This window comes from Helianthus annuus, chromosome 8 (assembly GCF_002127325.2).
Source record: "Helianthus annuus cultivar XRQ/B chromosome 8, HanXRQr2.0-SUNRISE, whole genome shotgun sequence".
NCBI classification, from domain to species: domain Eukaryota; kingdom Viridiplantae; phylum Streptophyta; class Magnoliopsida; order Asterales; family Asteraceae; genus Helianthus; species Helianthus annuus.
In genome coordinates, this window is record NC_035440.2 from 85,808,319 (window position 1) to 85,822,321 (window position 14,003).

The 14,003-nt window shown below is 35.1% G+C and overlaps 1 protein-coding gene and 1 long non-coding RNA gene across 2 annotated transcripts; one reads left to right on the forward strand and one right to left on the reverse strand.

The window, feature by feature from the left end:
• Window positions 1-779: 779 nt before the first annotated feature.
• On the forward strand, window positions 780-4,078 carry LOC110871282. Its single transcript, XR_002553617.2, has 5 exons — window positions 780-1,996; window positions 2,127-2,681; window positions 3,238-3,304; window positions 3,385-3,608; window positions 3,695-4,078. It is a non-coding gene; the product is annotated as an uncharacterized LOC110871282 (long non-coding RNA).
• Window positions 4,079-9,244: 5,166 nt separating this feature from the next.
• LOC110873309 lies at window positions 9,245-10,928 on the reverse strand. Its single transcript, XM_022122239.2, has 2 exons — window positions 10,106-10,928; window positions 9,245-9,819 (listed from the first exon to the last, which is right to left on the reverse strand). Exons 1-2 carry the CDS (start codon window positions 10,824-10,826, stop codon window positions 9,455-9,457), a joined length of 1,086 nt encoding a protein of 361 aa, XP_021977931.1. The 5' UTR covers window positions 10,827-10,928; the 3' UTR covers window positions 9,245-9,454.
• Between the last annotated feature and the right edge of the window lie 3,075 nt (window positions 10,929-14,003).

Consider the following 14,003-nt stretch of genomic DNA (forward strand, 5'->3'; position numbering starts at 1 on the left):
TTTTAGCTTTTGGAGTAAAGTACACAGAAGCTCATGTGGCAAAGCAAAATTTCATTTTTTGGTCCTTTTCTTGAAGTACTATGTATATAGTCTTAACTGTTTGTTAGCGACTAAAAATGCTTATATCCTCCACCCTAATTCCGGCCACCATATGTAGTTACCAATAAATATTTATTGTGGTACTATGCCATTGTGTTTAGAAAATATTTGTATTCAATAGTTAGAAATAAACTCCACATGATGGTCTTTTCTAGTCTTGTCTGAACATTTGGAAGTCGCTCGAATGTGTCTTGTTTGAACACTATGAGAACATCAATCTAGGTCAAACTTTGAAGTATTCATAAGTTTAGATCATGTAGTTCGTTCGGAATATACCTACATTAACAACTAGTTCAAATAGTTATAACCTAGGTGTTATTGGTTTTACAAAATTAAACATTTGTTCATAATCATTAAATTGTGGTGGCTTATTGTTACCTAATATCCAACCTAACTGTCACCATAAACCTTTCTTTGTATGATATATCTCAAAGTTTTAGCTTTTGGAGTAAACTACATAGAAGCTCATGCAGCAAAGCAAAATTTCATTTTGGTTATTTTCTTGAAAAACTATGCCTGTAAACAGTTTTAATTGTTTGATTAGCAATTGAAAATGCTCATATCCCCCCCCCCCAATTTTGGTCACCATATTTAATTACCAATAAGTATTTATTGTGGTACTCTACCATTCATTCAATTCAACTATGATAATTGAAAAACTGAATGAACAGTGGTGAAAGGTGGTGTTACTTTTCAATTGGGCCGCTTTTTAGAAGCCACGCGTAGGGCTTCTATCAACACCATCTGCCACACATTCAAAAACCTGATAAAAAACCACCGCGTAGGAGAGAGATTGATAAAAACCCACCGCATCAAAGAGAGAGAGAGAGAGAGCGTGCACGAAGGAACAAAATCAGGTGGCTGATGACGACGATGACGATGGATTCGGGGTAACAGTTAAGGTCTGAGATGAACCGACGATAGGTACGAACACAGATCCGGGAAGCCGGAAACGAGGGAGATGAGCGGCGGTGGGTTTTCTCGCCGGTTCCGCATGTGAGATAGGCTCGCAATTTCAGGTAATCTCTTGGTTTTCTCATTTTCAACCACAGAGAGAGACTGTGGTGGTTGTTGTTCCGCTGCGACCTACCACCGGCGACCATTCCAGGGACGGCACCAACGTCTCGATGACGGCGGCCAGTCCCAGGCGGTCTAGGGTTTTGATCGACTATTATCGGCCAGTCCCAGGCGGTCTAGGGTTTTGATCAGCGGTCTCAATAATGACTACAGAGGCCTCCAGCAGGCGTGAAACAACTGCTTGGCTCCCGGAGATGTATATTCCGAACTCTAACCCTGACAATTGGGCATATGGTATGTACGCCCTATTACAGCCTTATTTTTTTAACAATCATACTGGGATTATTTTTTTACAAAATAGTTGTGGTCGCTTTTAGTGTTAACTCTTAAATTGCATAATTGATTTCATTTTATTTTGTTTTGGTTTCAATCTAATATTGGTACCTTTTTGCAACATTGATATAGTAAACAACCATTATTGTAAATCCAATCAGATTTGCGTGCGACCAACCTGTTCTTTTACGAAATTAGTAAATTTGTTCATCAACAAAGCTGATAGGCTGCTTGACTACTCTCAGTTGATGATTATTGGTACAACGCTTCATCATTCTACATCACAGTCGCACCATGATGGCGGTTATTTTAGACGATTATGGTTTTCAATTTGGTTTCGACAGATGATGATTTGCCGACATCCTTCATGCAATCATTTTCATCGATTGAGGTATATACATGTGATTTTGTGTGTATTATTAGCAGGGCAGGTTGTATTAAATAGGATTTTGGTTGACTTCGATTGAGTGTTTTTCCCTTTTATGTGATTGTAGATTGCATATATTCACCGGAAATTCACGTTTTCACTTCCGCTCTTCGCATTCGGGTTAGATTTCGTTTTCACCTTCCTGTTAAATTCAAACTCGGTTGGATATTTTTACTTTTATTTCTATGTTCATCGATAATAATTCTATGAAATGAACAATAACGAATTTTTCGTCTTCACCTACAAAAAGGGAGAGAAAGTCAGAAACCAGATAAAACGAGAGGGAGATGTGGAAGAACGGCCAGTGTTCAGGAAACGGCAGGTCTCTGGTGAATGACCTTACGAATGCTCACCTACCACCCATGGAACCTCAGATGCACGGGGATGAGAGCGGTGATGAGGTGGTGGCTCGAAGTCGAAACAGAGACGGAGACGGAGAGGGTAAAGACGGTGGCAGCGAAGTCGAAACAAAGACGGAGAGGGTAAAGACGGTGGCGGCTCAAGGGTTTTCCGGTGGTCTCCGTTTGTTTCCGGCAAAGATGGTAAAAACCCGAACCTTAGTTCTTTTCCCGGTGAACTAGATTCTGTTAACGATCGGTGGTTGCAGCGGTGTCATGGCGGTGGTGGTGGTTCCGGCGAGATATCACGGCGACGATGGTGGTTAGTAACCCTAGCCGCCGCCTTCGGTGAGGTGCTCTTTTGAAGGTGAAGGGGTGATTGATTCAGGTTGTGGAGATTGTGATTGAGGAAGGGGAAGACGAGGACAGCCAAGCAGCACCTTCCAGTGGTGTCGGCTACTCAACAGGTCTATCTTCCTAATAGCTCCACCCTATCTTTCTTCCAGTGGTGTAATTAGGTTTTATTCGGTATTTAATTGGTATTTTGGAGGTAAGGGGATTGGGCTTTGGTAGCTTATAACAAGAATTGTGTATATTTTTTTTGTGAAACTTGCTGAAGCGGTTTTAACTTTTAACAATCTCTTCTTTAAGCTAGGCTCCACAAAGGAGAAAGAAGACCGCTAGGTTTAACCGTCAATTATGTTATGTCCAGAAACTTTGTAGGATACTGCAGCTCGGCCATTGTTCTGTTTTAGGCTTCAACCCATTTACACAAAACTGATTTTATCTAGGTTATGTTTTAACTCTAGGGGGTCGATGAGGATAGGTTCAACAACTTGGGTAAAACTAAAACAGGTCAAACTGGTTGAAGGTTGTCAGTATGTCATTAATTTGTAGTAATGGCGTCAGGCCAACCCAACCCAACCCAAACAACCCAAACCTACCCATTACTTGACCCGTCTACTATGCTACCACTACTTCTTAGAAAATGCAAGTTGATCTGTGTTTTTTGTTCTGTAACAGGTCCAGCATTTTCGACACTAAAGCTGGCATTGCATTGAACAACAACTTTTTGAGAATGAGGTTACAGGTATGCTCTCTAACTATCCGTTAAATCGCTCCACTGATCTTCGTTTTAGTATGACATGATGGTTTTTGGTGTATTTGCAGTAACCATGTGGTCGACTTGATTTGCCACATAGCACGAGTTAGCGTGGTTGTCATGAGCGCAGTTTTTCCTATCACGCTGTGACTATCACCGCTGATTAAGAAATTTGTAGGGCTTACAGGTGATACTTGCAGTTCAGAGAAGAATACCAGGTTCTATTTGATGGTAGAATATGACAAGGAACAGATGCATTCAAAGCTTTAACCCTCGGTGCAAAGCGGTTATGGTAATTTCACCAACAAATGGAAGAAAATCTCAAAATTTTAGCGATTTTCTTAGAACTATACATGGTGATATTATCTAATATTGTAGGTTGGGCGAGCGATGGTGTATGGGTTAACAACAAAAGGTGAGTATGGAGTAAATACAGTGATCGAGATGTTGAAGGACGAACCTGAGTTCACAATGGCTCTTTCCGGCTGCCCCACTCTCAACAATGCTACCAGGAATCATATCAGAACTTAGGCCGGTAAACGCTATTGTAGATTGCAGTTTTAAAGTATCTTATGAAGAATCATTTGATATTAATTTATATAATCCAGAATAATAAATTGAAGGTACTAATGGATCGTCTAAGACTAGATTTGTTTTGTGTTGGAAATTAAAAAATAGTTGCTTTGTTCAAAAGTATTGCACTTTAATACTTTCTTTTCCAAATTCAAATGATTTGAATGCTAATTGGAGTTTGTTAAGCGGTTATTGATTAACACTTCAATACTTTCTTTTGCCTTTGTTCTTGCTCTGAACTTTAGACATTTAAAACCATGTACAAATCATACAGATGATGCTAAATAATTTAATGTTTTACATGACCTATAGATATTTAGAGTGGTAGAGAAGGAGATATAGTATGACTACAAACTGTTAGGCTCAGATTTGGGTGGAAATATATTTGCACAACTAAAAACATGTTCATAGGTGGAAACTCTGTCGGCAACTAAGGTGGATTTGGACCTACAGATTCTTTATATTTGATAATAGATGAAGAGAGTCAAATTGAGTTGAGGATAAGGATGCAGATGTTTCAGTTTTTTTTTTTTTTTTTTTTTTTACATTTTTGAGCTTGCATTTGATGGTGTCATGAATTGGTACCGTAAACGAAAGAGCCAACAACTGTGGAAGAGAACCAATACAACGGCTGATGGTCATTATACAAAGACCTCAAACTAATGACAACAATGGAAATATTTTTCTTTTTTAAGATACATTTGTGAATTTATTAACAAATAATCTAAGATACACTTGTGAATGAAACCAACTACTGTAGCTGCTTAACATATGTCGGGTACAACAGGTTCATGGCGTGCCCAATGAATCGCTAAAAATTGATTTAACTATTACGACTTTGTTACAATGCTTGTGTATGTGGTTTCGGCCACCATGGTGAATAATAGATGATTTTTCTCACGTACACCACTCGCTCGCATAAACAAATTGCCTACTAAATACGTGAAGTCGTTGATCCGTGATTTTCCCGCTACTAGACACGTGAAGTCGATCCGTGATTTTCCCGTGTTGATCCGTGATTTCCCACTACTAGACGCGTGAAGTCGTTGATCCGTGATTTTCCCGCCGCAATGTGCGGTGGTTGTACAACACTAGTATATGATAATAGAAGAACTGAATGAACAGTTCTTCTATTACATTATTAATAGGTTAGAACCTCGTGTAATACACGGGTTGAATAAATGTAATTTCATATGTCAAATAATAAAAAAAATATTTTTTAAACCTCGTTTATTACACAGGTTGAATAAATGTAATTTTACATACCAAATATGAAATAATAAAAATTTATATCTTTAAAAATCCCATTTATTACATGAGTTGAATAAATGTAATTTTATATGTTAAATAATAAAAAGTTATATCTTTAAGAACTCTGTGTATTGTACGGGTTGAGTAAATTTTATTTTATATATTAATAATGAAAAAAGTTACATTTTTAAGAACCTCATGTATTTTATGGGTTGAGCACATGCAATTTTATATATCAATCAATAAAAAGTTATATCTTATTATATCTTTATAAACCCTGTGTATTATAAAACTTTTGGACTAAACTAACAAAATGGCTCAAACCACATGGACTAAAATGACATTTAACTCTTTACATTATATTAATTTATATTTAGTGTAGGTCTTTTGTTAATGGCAAGATAAATAATTTTGAAATCTAATAAATATTTCAAAAGATTATATTATCTACTATACGAATTGTTTAAATTTAATTTTATAATTATCTTTTAATTAATATTAATTATTTATAATTAAGTAGGTTTTTTTTTTCAAAAAAAAAAGTAGGAGATAAATATGAGAAAACTAAAAAATAGATGGCTCCAATGAATGACATGTGTCCCAAAGTTGGTTTCTTTTATTATATAGTATAGATAGATATAGATTCTTATATATTATTATTATTATTATTATTAATGAAAACTACTTTTAATATTATAACAAAATACATGTATGATTTTGTTCAGTATCAGTACAAGAAGGTAAAAACCAGTATCAGCTTGATATAGAAAACGTCAAAAGTCGGTACCGAATTGATATTGAAAATCTTTTGGTTCGGGAATTTCGGTAGTTCTTCTTATATATTATTATTCTTATATATTATTATTATTATTATTATTATTATTATTATTATTATTATTATTAATGAATATTACTTTTAATATTATAATAAAATACATGTATGATTCTGTTCGGTATCGGTACAAAAGGTAAAAACTAGGTATCAACCTGGTATAGAAAACGCCAAAAGTCGGTACCGAATTGATATTGAAAATCTTTTGGTTCGGGAATTTAGGTAGTTCTTCTTATATATTATTATTCTTATATATTATTATTATTATTATTATTATTATTATTATTATTATTATTATTATTATTATTATTATTATTATTATTAATGAATATTACTTTTAATATTATAATAAAATACATGTATGATTCTGTTCGGTATCGGTACAAAAGGTAAAAACCAGTATCAGCCTGGTATAGAAAACGCCAAAAGTCGGTACCGAATTGATATTGAAAATATTTTGGTTCGGGAATTTCGGTACTGCTACCCGGTACAATTTGCTCATCCTTGATCACGGGTGCGGTAGACTTTCTTCAACTTTTAATGATTTCTTTTTTTTAGTTTCAAGGGTAGGGATGAGCTCGGTGCTAACCGATACCAAATCGATACTGGTACTGAAAATACCCGTTACGCTACCGGTATATAAAGGTAAAAATCGGTATCAGGAACGCCAAAAGTCGGTACCGAATTGGTACTTAACATCTTTCGGTTCGGAAAATTCGGTACCGGTACCCAGTACCGTTTGCTTAGTTTTGACCACAGATTTCATACGAACAACATCATTACCATACAACTTATTTATTGATTTTCTTTCGGTTATCTTTTAGTGTTTTTTCTACATTTTCTTCTTATCTTGTCAACGGTTACGTGCCAACGCGCTCGTAGTGATTGCAAAACACATGTAAACACAGATTAAATAATAAAAGAAGTTCGTTGCAACACGACGACGGTAATAAACCTAGTAGTATTATAAAATACGTAATGTAAGAAAAACTTAGAGCACATTTGCAAGTATTAAATAAATTGAGTAAAGTTAAATTCTATACAATCTTAAAGGACAAAGTTTGTGGGTTTTCCACTGGCTTTGTCTCATTGCCCCCTTATTTTTATGATATTGCAATTTTAGCCCCTTGACTTTGTAACTTCAAAGTTTCATAAAATGGCAAATTTAGTCCCTAAACCTTCTACTTTAAATTTTCAAAACCACAACCTTATCTTTCAAACTTTGCTAGCACCAACCCTCTACTTTGGTTTTCTACCATCACCCCCTTAGCTCTTACATAGTTACGCACCAACCCTCTTCTTTTACATTTCCACTAACACCCCCTCATCTTTTACATATTTCTGCCACCACCCCTATACTTTTACATTTTGTCTTTTTTAGACTTTGCTTTTTTACCCCTTGCATTATTACTCCATTTTTACACCCGCCCAACTTTAAAAAATTTGCAATTGTAATCCCTAGACTACAACTCCTACTTTTGCAAATGTCAATGCATTGTGTTTTACGAAATGTCTTAGGCATTGTGTTTTACACTTTGTGTCTACCTTTGTGTTTTACACTTTTTTGTAATTGTCTTTTGTGCACTGCGTTTTACGAATCGTGTTTTGTGTTACTATATGTTTCCACCCGTCGCGGGCCGCCGCAACGCGCGGGCAAAATACTAGTTGTATCTAGAAAATATTTGTATTGAATAGTTAAATATGAACTCCAAACAATGGTCTTTTCTAGTCTTGTCTTGTCTGAACATTTGAAAAATCGCTTGAATGCGTCTTGTTTAAATGTTGTGGAACAAACGTAGAAGTATTAGACTTAAGTTTAGAGCATGTAGTTCATTTGGAATATGTCTACATTATCAACTAGTTCAAATAGTTAGAGCCTAGGTTTTATTGGTCTTACAAATTCAAACATTTGTTTATAACCGTTAAATTGCGGAGACTTGTTACCCATTATCCAACCTGTCACCTTAAACCTTTCTTTGTAGTGATATTTTTGAGAGTTTTAGCTTTTGGAGTAAATAAACAGAAGCTCACGCGACAAAATAAAATTCTTTTTTGGTCAATTTTCTTGAATAACTACGTATACAATCTTAATTGTTTGATTAGCGATTGAAAATGCTCATATTCTCTCTGTAATTCCGGTCACCATATGTAGTTACCATAAATAGTTATTAGTTGTGTTACTATGCCATTGTGTCTAGAAATTAGTATTCAATAGTTAGAAATAAACTCCATGTGATGGTTTTTTCTAGTCTTGTTCGAACATTGAACTCGCTCAAATGCATCTTGTTTGAACATTGTGGAAACATCACTCTAGGTCAAACTTAGAAGTATTAGGCCTAAGTTTTTTAAGTTTATAGCATGTAGTTCGTTCGGAACATACCTTCATCATCAACTAGTTCAAAAAGTTATATTGTATGAATATGAACTGTTTAATTATCAGACTCATAGTATTTCTTTTACATGATAACATTACACAAAATATAATTAAATGGGTAATTGTTTCTCATTGTACAATTATATAACGTTTATAATGTTAGGCTTTGAAAGCTTAAGATGCCAAATCATTTAAAATCACATCTATCATCAACTACAAACAAACACATCCTACCTAATTATTTTTATCCTACATGAAACTTCAAAAGCACATAAGTTGCATAATAATACCATTAGTCTAAATCACTTGGCACTAAGATTACAGCCTTTGAATTTTTGGTTTTACAAATTTAAATGATTGTTCATAACCATTAAATTTTGGAGACTTATTGTTACCCAAAAGGCCAAAATTTAACCTAGATGTCACCATTAACCTTTCTTTTTAACGATAGTTCTCAACGTTTTATACACATATATACAGACACGTTATTTTCAAAATAAATATCATATATTAAACACTACCAGAACAACATAAAACACATGTATTTGATACATTGAAGAGTTTATGAGATAATTGGGTAAAAGATTACGTAACTGTATTTTGTATCACACTTTTACACAAAATACAGAACTACATTACATTACGTGTGATACACACTTTTGTATCATATGTAATTTGGTTCTGAAATAAATTTCTCTCCGTAAAGAAATCATCATCATCATCATTATACTCAGAAAATCACATCAATAGCACATCTAAAGTAGGGTCTAAGGAGGGTAAGATGTAGACAGCCTTCCATCTACCCTGTAGGAACAAAGAGACTGTTTCCAATGAGACCTTCGGCTCGAAAATAATAATCACAACAATTTTAAAGTAGTAACTTTTTGTAACACCCGAGTTAAAGAAACAATAAACAACCTTTTAAAGATTAAAGTACAAGTCATAAGTTACATGAAACACAACAAAGTGGGTGCAATCATCTTCTCGATCGTGCTCCCAAAAAGCAACTAAGTTCTTAGGATCTTGTTGCAACAAAAGCTTTTATAAAATACATTCCACCCCTTATACTTCCTACTCCTACCAAAACCTCACAGCCACACGATCACAATCAAACGGTATACGCGATCACAAAACAAGGAAGCACAGCCCTTGGATTAAATACAATTATTTCATCCTCTTCTTCCAACCTGGTCTCTCCCACACCGGGTCCCCTCCCGACCAATGAATCATATCCCGGGTCATCCTTGTCCCCCATTTCCGGATCACACCCGACCCGACCCGCTATCACCCGGCACACTAGCATCGCCCGTTTCACGTGCATGAACCGGAACTCCTCCTCGATGTCTTCAGGAAGTGCCACGTGTCCTTTCCAACTTGTTGAATAAGTGGATATCCCGTCCATTTTCGACGAAAACCCGACCCGGATTATCCCACACACACTACAATACTGGTGGCTACAAATGCTGGAATTACCTGTTACACAACAATAACAATTATAAATAAACCTATGGTTATTTTATACGTAGCATTTTGCGTAGCATAAAGTTTACGGTGTAAAAAGTAGATATTCACTTTTATAAGTAAATATTCACTTTTATAATATACGTATTGAATTATATTGTATTATATGCGATTTTATAGCATTTTGTATAGTATAAAGTTTACGGTAAAAAGTAAATATTTACTTTTACACTATACACGTTATGTTATATTATATTATATTATATATATCTAACCAATACGAGAACCCTAATATTACCGTTTTGGCCGAGGTCACATAAAAACGTGGTGCAGTAAAACCGAAGTAGCTCGTTACCATCGGCGATACACCGCTCATCCCTCCGCCTTACGCCACCATACCTTGCCGCCTTGGACTTAACAACCTCACGATACTCTTCGAACCGGGTTAGTATCTTAGGACAGTTATGAATCTTCATGACCCGATAAACTATCGGGTTTTTCCCGGATCCGGGTCCGGGCCAACCCGTTTCAAAAATGATCCGAACAATGTTCTTCCCGGGATCATCATCGGATAACTCGGAAACGGCGTGTTTAAAGGCCAAATGCTGCTCAAGAGAACCCGGTTTTTGGAACACTTCTCCACAATTGGTGCACGGGTAAATGTCGTTTCGAAGTGGGAAGAAGTCGGAGTCGGTTAAGGATCCGGGTCGGGTCGGGTTGGTGTTGCGTAATGAGCGGGTTGAGGAGGCTGGAGAAGCGGGTACGTAGTGGATGATGGAGTTCGGGTCGGGTTGGGAAGTGGGTTTGAATGAGAAGATCCGTTTGATGAAGGAGTACCATGTTTTATTGGGTTTGAGGATTTTGGTGGTGGTGGGGCGGAGGAGAGGGAGGGGTGAGGATGGTTTTTTACGGCGGCGACGGTGGTGGTGATCGGTGGTGATGATGGTAAAGCAGCCGAGGTGGAGGAGGAGGAAGAGGATGGAGATGAGTTTGGTGAAAACGGGTCGGAAAGTGACCATTTTGGTGATCGGAGTTTGTGGAGTTTAGAGAGAGAGAGTAGAGAGAGAGTATACGTGAAGAGGAAATAGAAGAAGAATAAAGGTGAGGGAGATTAGGTGGAATGCAACTTCATGATATCTTTCTTTAACCCTACCATGAAGTATCAACTTTCTTTTGCATAATTTACTTTTTATTATTATTTTTATTATTAAAATTGTTTATTTTAAAAAGATATTAAGAATGTCTATTATTATCAAATGTTTATTAGAATTAAGGTCTTTTTTAATTGTGTTTAGTTATGTTGTTTGTTCAAACTACATGAATCAACTAGGTCTAAAATTATTTTATAAACTTTATAAACGTGAAATTTGACATTTGAGGTAGCGTTTGGTACATTTGGTACAGATAGCTGAATGAAATTGATTACTCTCGTGTAATAAAAGGAAATACGTTTGGTTATCATGTTATAATGGAATGAAGCATTGCACAAGAAATGTAGCTCCTTTTAAATATAACAATTTTCATTCTTTGCTAAAATGGTGTTTTTTGTCATTCCTTCAAGGAATGTTAATAAATATATTATTAATTAATTAATTAATAATAATATCAATATTTTTATTATTATTATTTTTACCATTAGTATGTTATTGTCGTTGTTGTTGTTGTCGTCGTCGTCGTTATTGAGACAGTTGTATTCTTGTCGTTTTTAATAAATTGTAATTCATTCTATTTACATATGAGTAACTTAACATCCAATGGAATGGAATGATCCATTTCATTTCGTTGTACATTCCATTACTTTGTTCATTCCATTATCTTGTTCTATTACCTAATACCAAACATTGAGTGTTAAAAAAAGTAGATTTTTATTGTTGTCAAAATGAAAATTTTTAGTACATTATATTTTTGCCAAAATGAAAGTTTTATTGTTGTTGAGATAATGAAAGTATTCGTGTAAAACATACTTTTTGATGTTAAAAGTAAATATGATACGTGTTATAAGGTTATTTTTTGAACAAGTTCTTGCCCATTTATTATAATATGTATTATCAATTCACATTGTTTTAATCTTAAGTTAAACATCTATAACAAGTTATGTTTATATCAGGAAAAACCATGGTCTTTTCACATTAAACGCATTAATGATTTAATATTTTCAGAAAGGACACAATATTGAAAATTCAAGGGGTTACATATTTAGCCAAGAGTCTTAACACCTTTGTATAAATGGACATTTTATATAACGTAATAGTGAATTTTTAATTTTCTTTTTTTTAATTTTTCCTAACATTTTATATTCTAGTCGATAATATGATTGTTTGTGTATAAATTTCAGATACGATGATTTTGAAACATTGCATCATTTTTTGAGAAAAATCTAAAGGTATTGCATATTTAGAAAAATCTAAAGGTATTACATATTTTGAACACACATAAAAAAGCTTACAATCTGTACGTGACGTGTGGAAAACTAGAAACTGTTATAGAATAAAACATTTTACTGAAGAACATGAAGAATATTACTTTTAGTAATATTCTGCAAGAAAGTAATATTCTGCAAGTGGGTTATAGCTAAACTATTTAGCTTTTTTCATAATAATAAAACTGAAATACATGGGAGGAAGGGGTACTCAATGAGTCAATGGTAAGTATTAAGTATTCTAGGCCTATCAATCAGTATTCGCCACATCAAATATTGCTCAAAGTACCCATTAACTAGTAAGTGACGGTGTCGTCTACCCATACCGCAAACTCTTCTTTTATTATTTTTATGTAAATAAAGTGAAATGTTTTACAGAAAATAAACTTCATTAAATAAAAATAAAATTACACAATTCAACACAAACGAATAAAAATAAAATTAATAAAAATAATCATACACATCTTCGTATGAATGATTAGCCATTGAGAATGAAAATAATCAGTAAAGAGTTTAAAGTAAAATGATATGGTTAGAGATGAAAATGGGTTGAGAAAGAGTTGGTAGTTATAAAATTTAAAAAGTAAACAAAACATATTTTTTTTTTTAATTTCAAACGGTCATATGACTGTTGATGGTCAACAACAACCATCGAAAACAATAGCTTGCGGGCGGGTACCAAAGGACTACCCGTGGGGATAGCAATAGTGTGCTGACTCGGGTTCAAACCCGAAAAGGACTACACGGGGAGTGCCCCGTCCTCCCTAAGAGCTTTAATTACATGTCTAAAACGGTCAAATTGATTGCTCATTTTTTCTCGGACTCTCGGAGTACTATCATAACTTTAAAGACTAAGTTCAATCAAATTAAGATAGTACTGATCTACTTTCTTGTTGTTTTCTTTTTTCAATTCCATAAAGGTGCACATCTTGGAGTTATAGATGACTCAAAGTCTTGTCTATTTATCCAATTTAATAATATAAAACAATTGCCTATTTATCCAATTTAATAATATAAAATAATTAAATAAAAGACCATGTGTTATATATATTATATAGCTAGACATACGATTCTGGTCCACTTTTGAACACATGGTTGGATAATTAACGATTTTATGAAAGAGATTTAACTCATGGGGTGAAAAATAGGTCATGCAATATTTGGATTTTCCTTTGTCGTGTGGCAAATTGATCAGGGGATAGTAGTATAGGGTGTCTAGTTTCTGTTAGGTCATACGGTATCAAGAGTTTTTTACTTGCAGTATCGAGAAGAAATCTTTGGTGGCAAGACCTAGAAAAGATCTTTGGTGGCAAGTGGGTACCGATTTCAACACCGTATTGTGTGTTGTGGAAGGTTTTGTTTGATCCCTTTTGTAGCTTGTCAGATGTTCGATATGAACTTAGGGTGAGAGGGGCACTCCCCTCTTAGGGGAGTCCCCTCTCTTACGCACACCCAATCAAGTTATGTCACGTCAACTCCCCTCTTAAATTCACCTCGCACCCCAATTTGATGGCGGCACTCCCCTCTTAGGGGAATTGTTTTTTTATTCAAAAAAAAAAGTTTTCATTTGTTGAAAAAAAGGGTGGCCCACCTTCTCTCTCCTTCCTTCTTCGGTGCCCCCTCCCCGATTTGGCTCCCTGCCTGGATGGCGGCACCGCCCCGCTCGGCAAAGTTGGTCCCCGCACGGGGTCACCGAGGGTGCCCCGCTCCCCCTTATTACTTTGGGTAAAAAAAAATTTGTATTTTCTGTTACAGCTTTTCGTTGTAGTTATCTTTT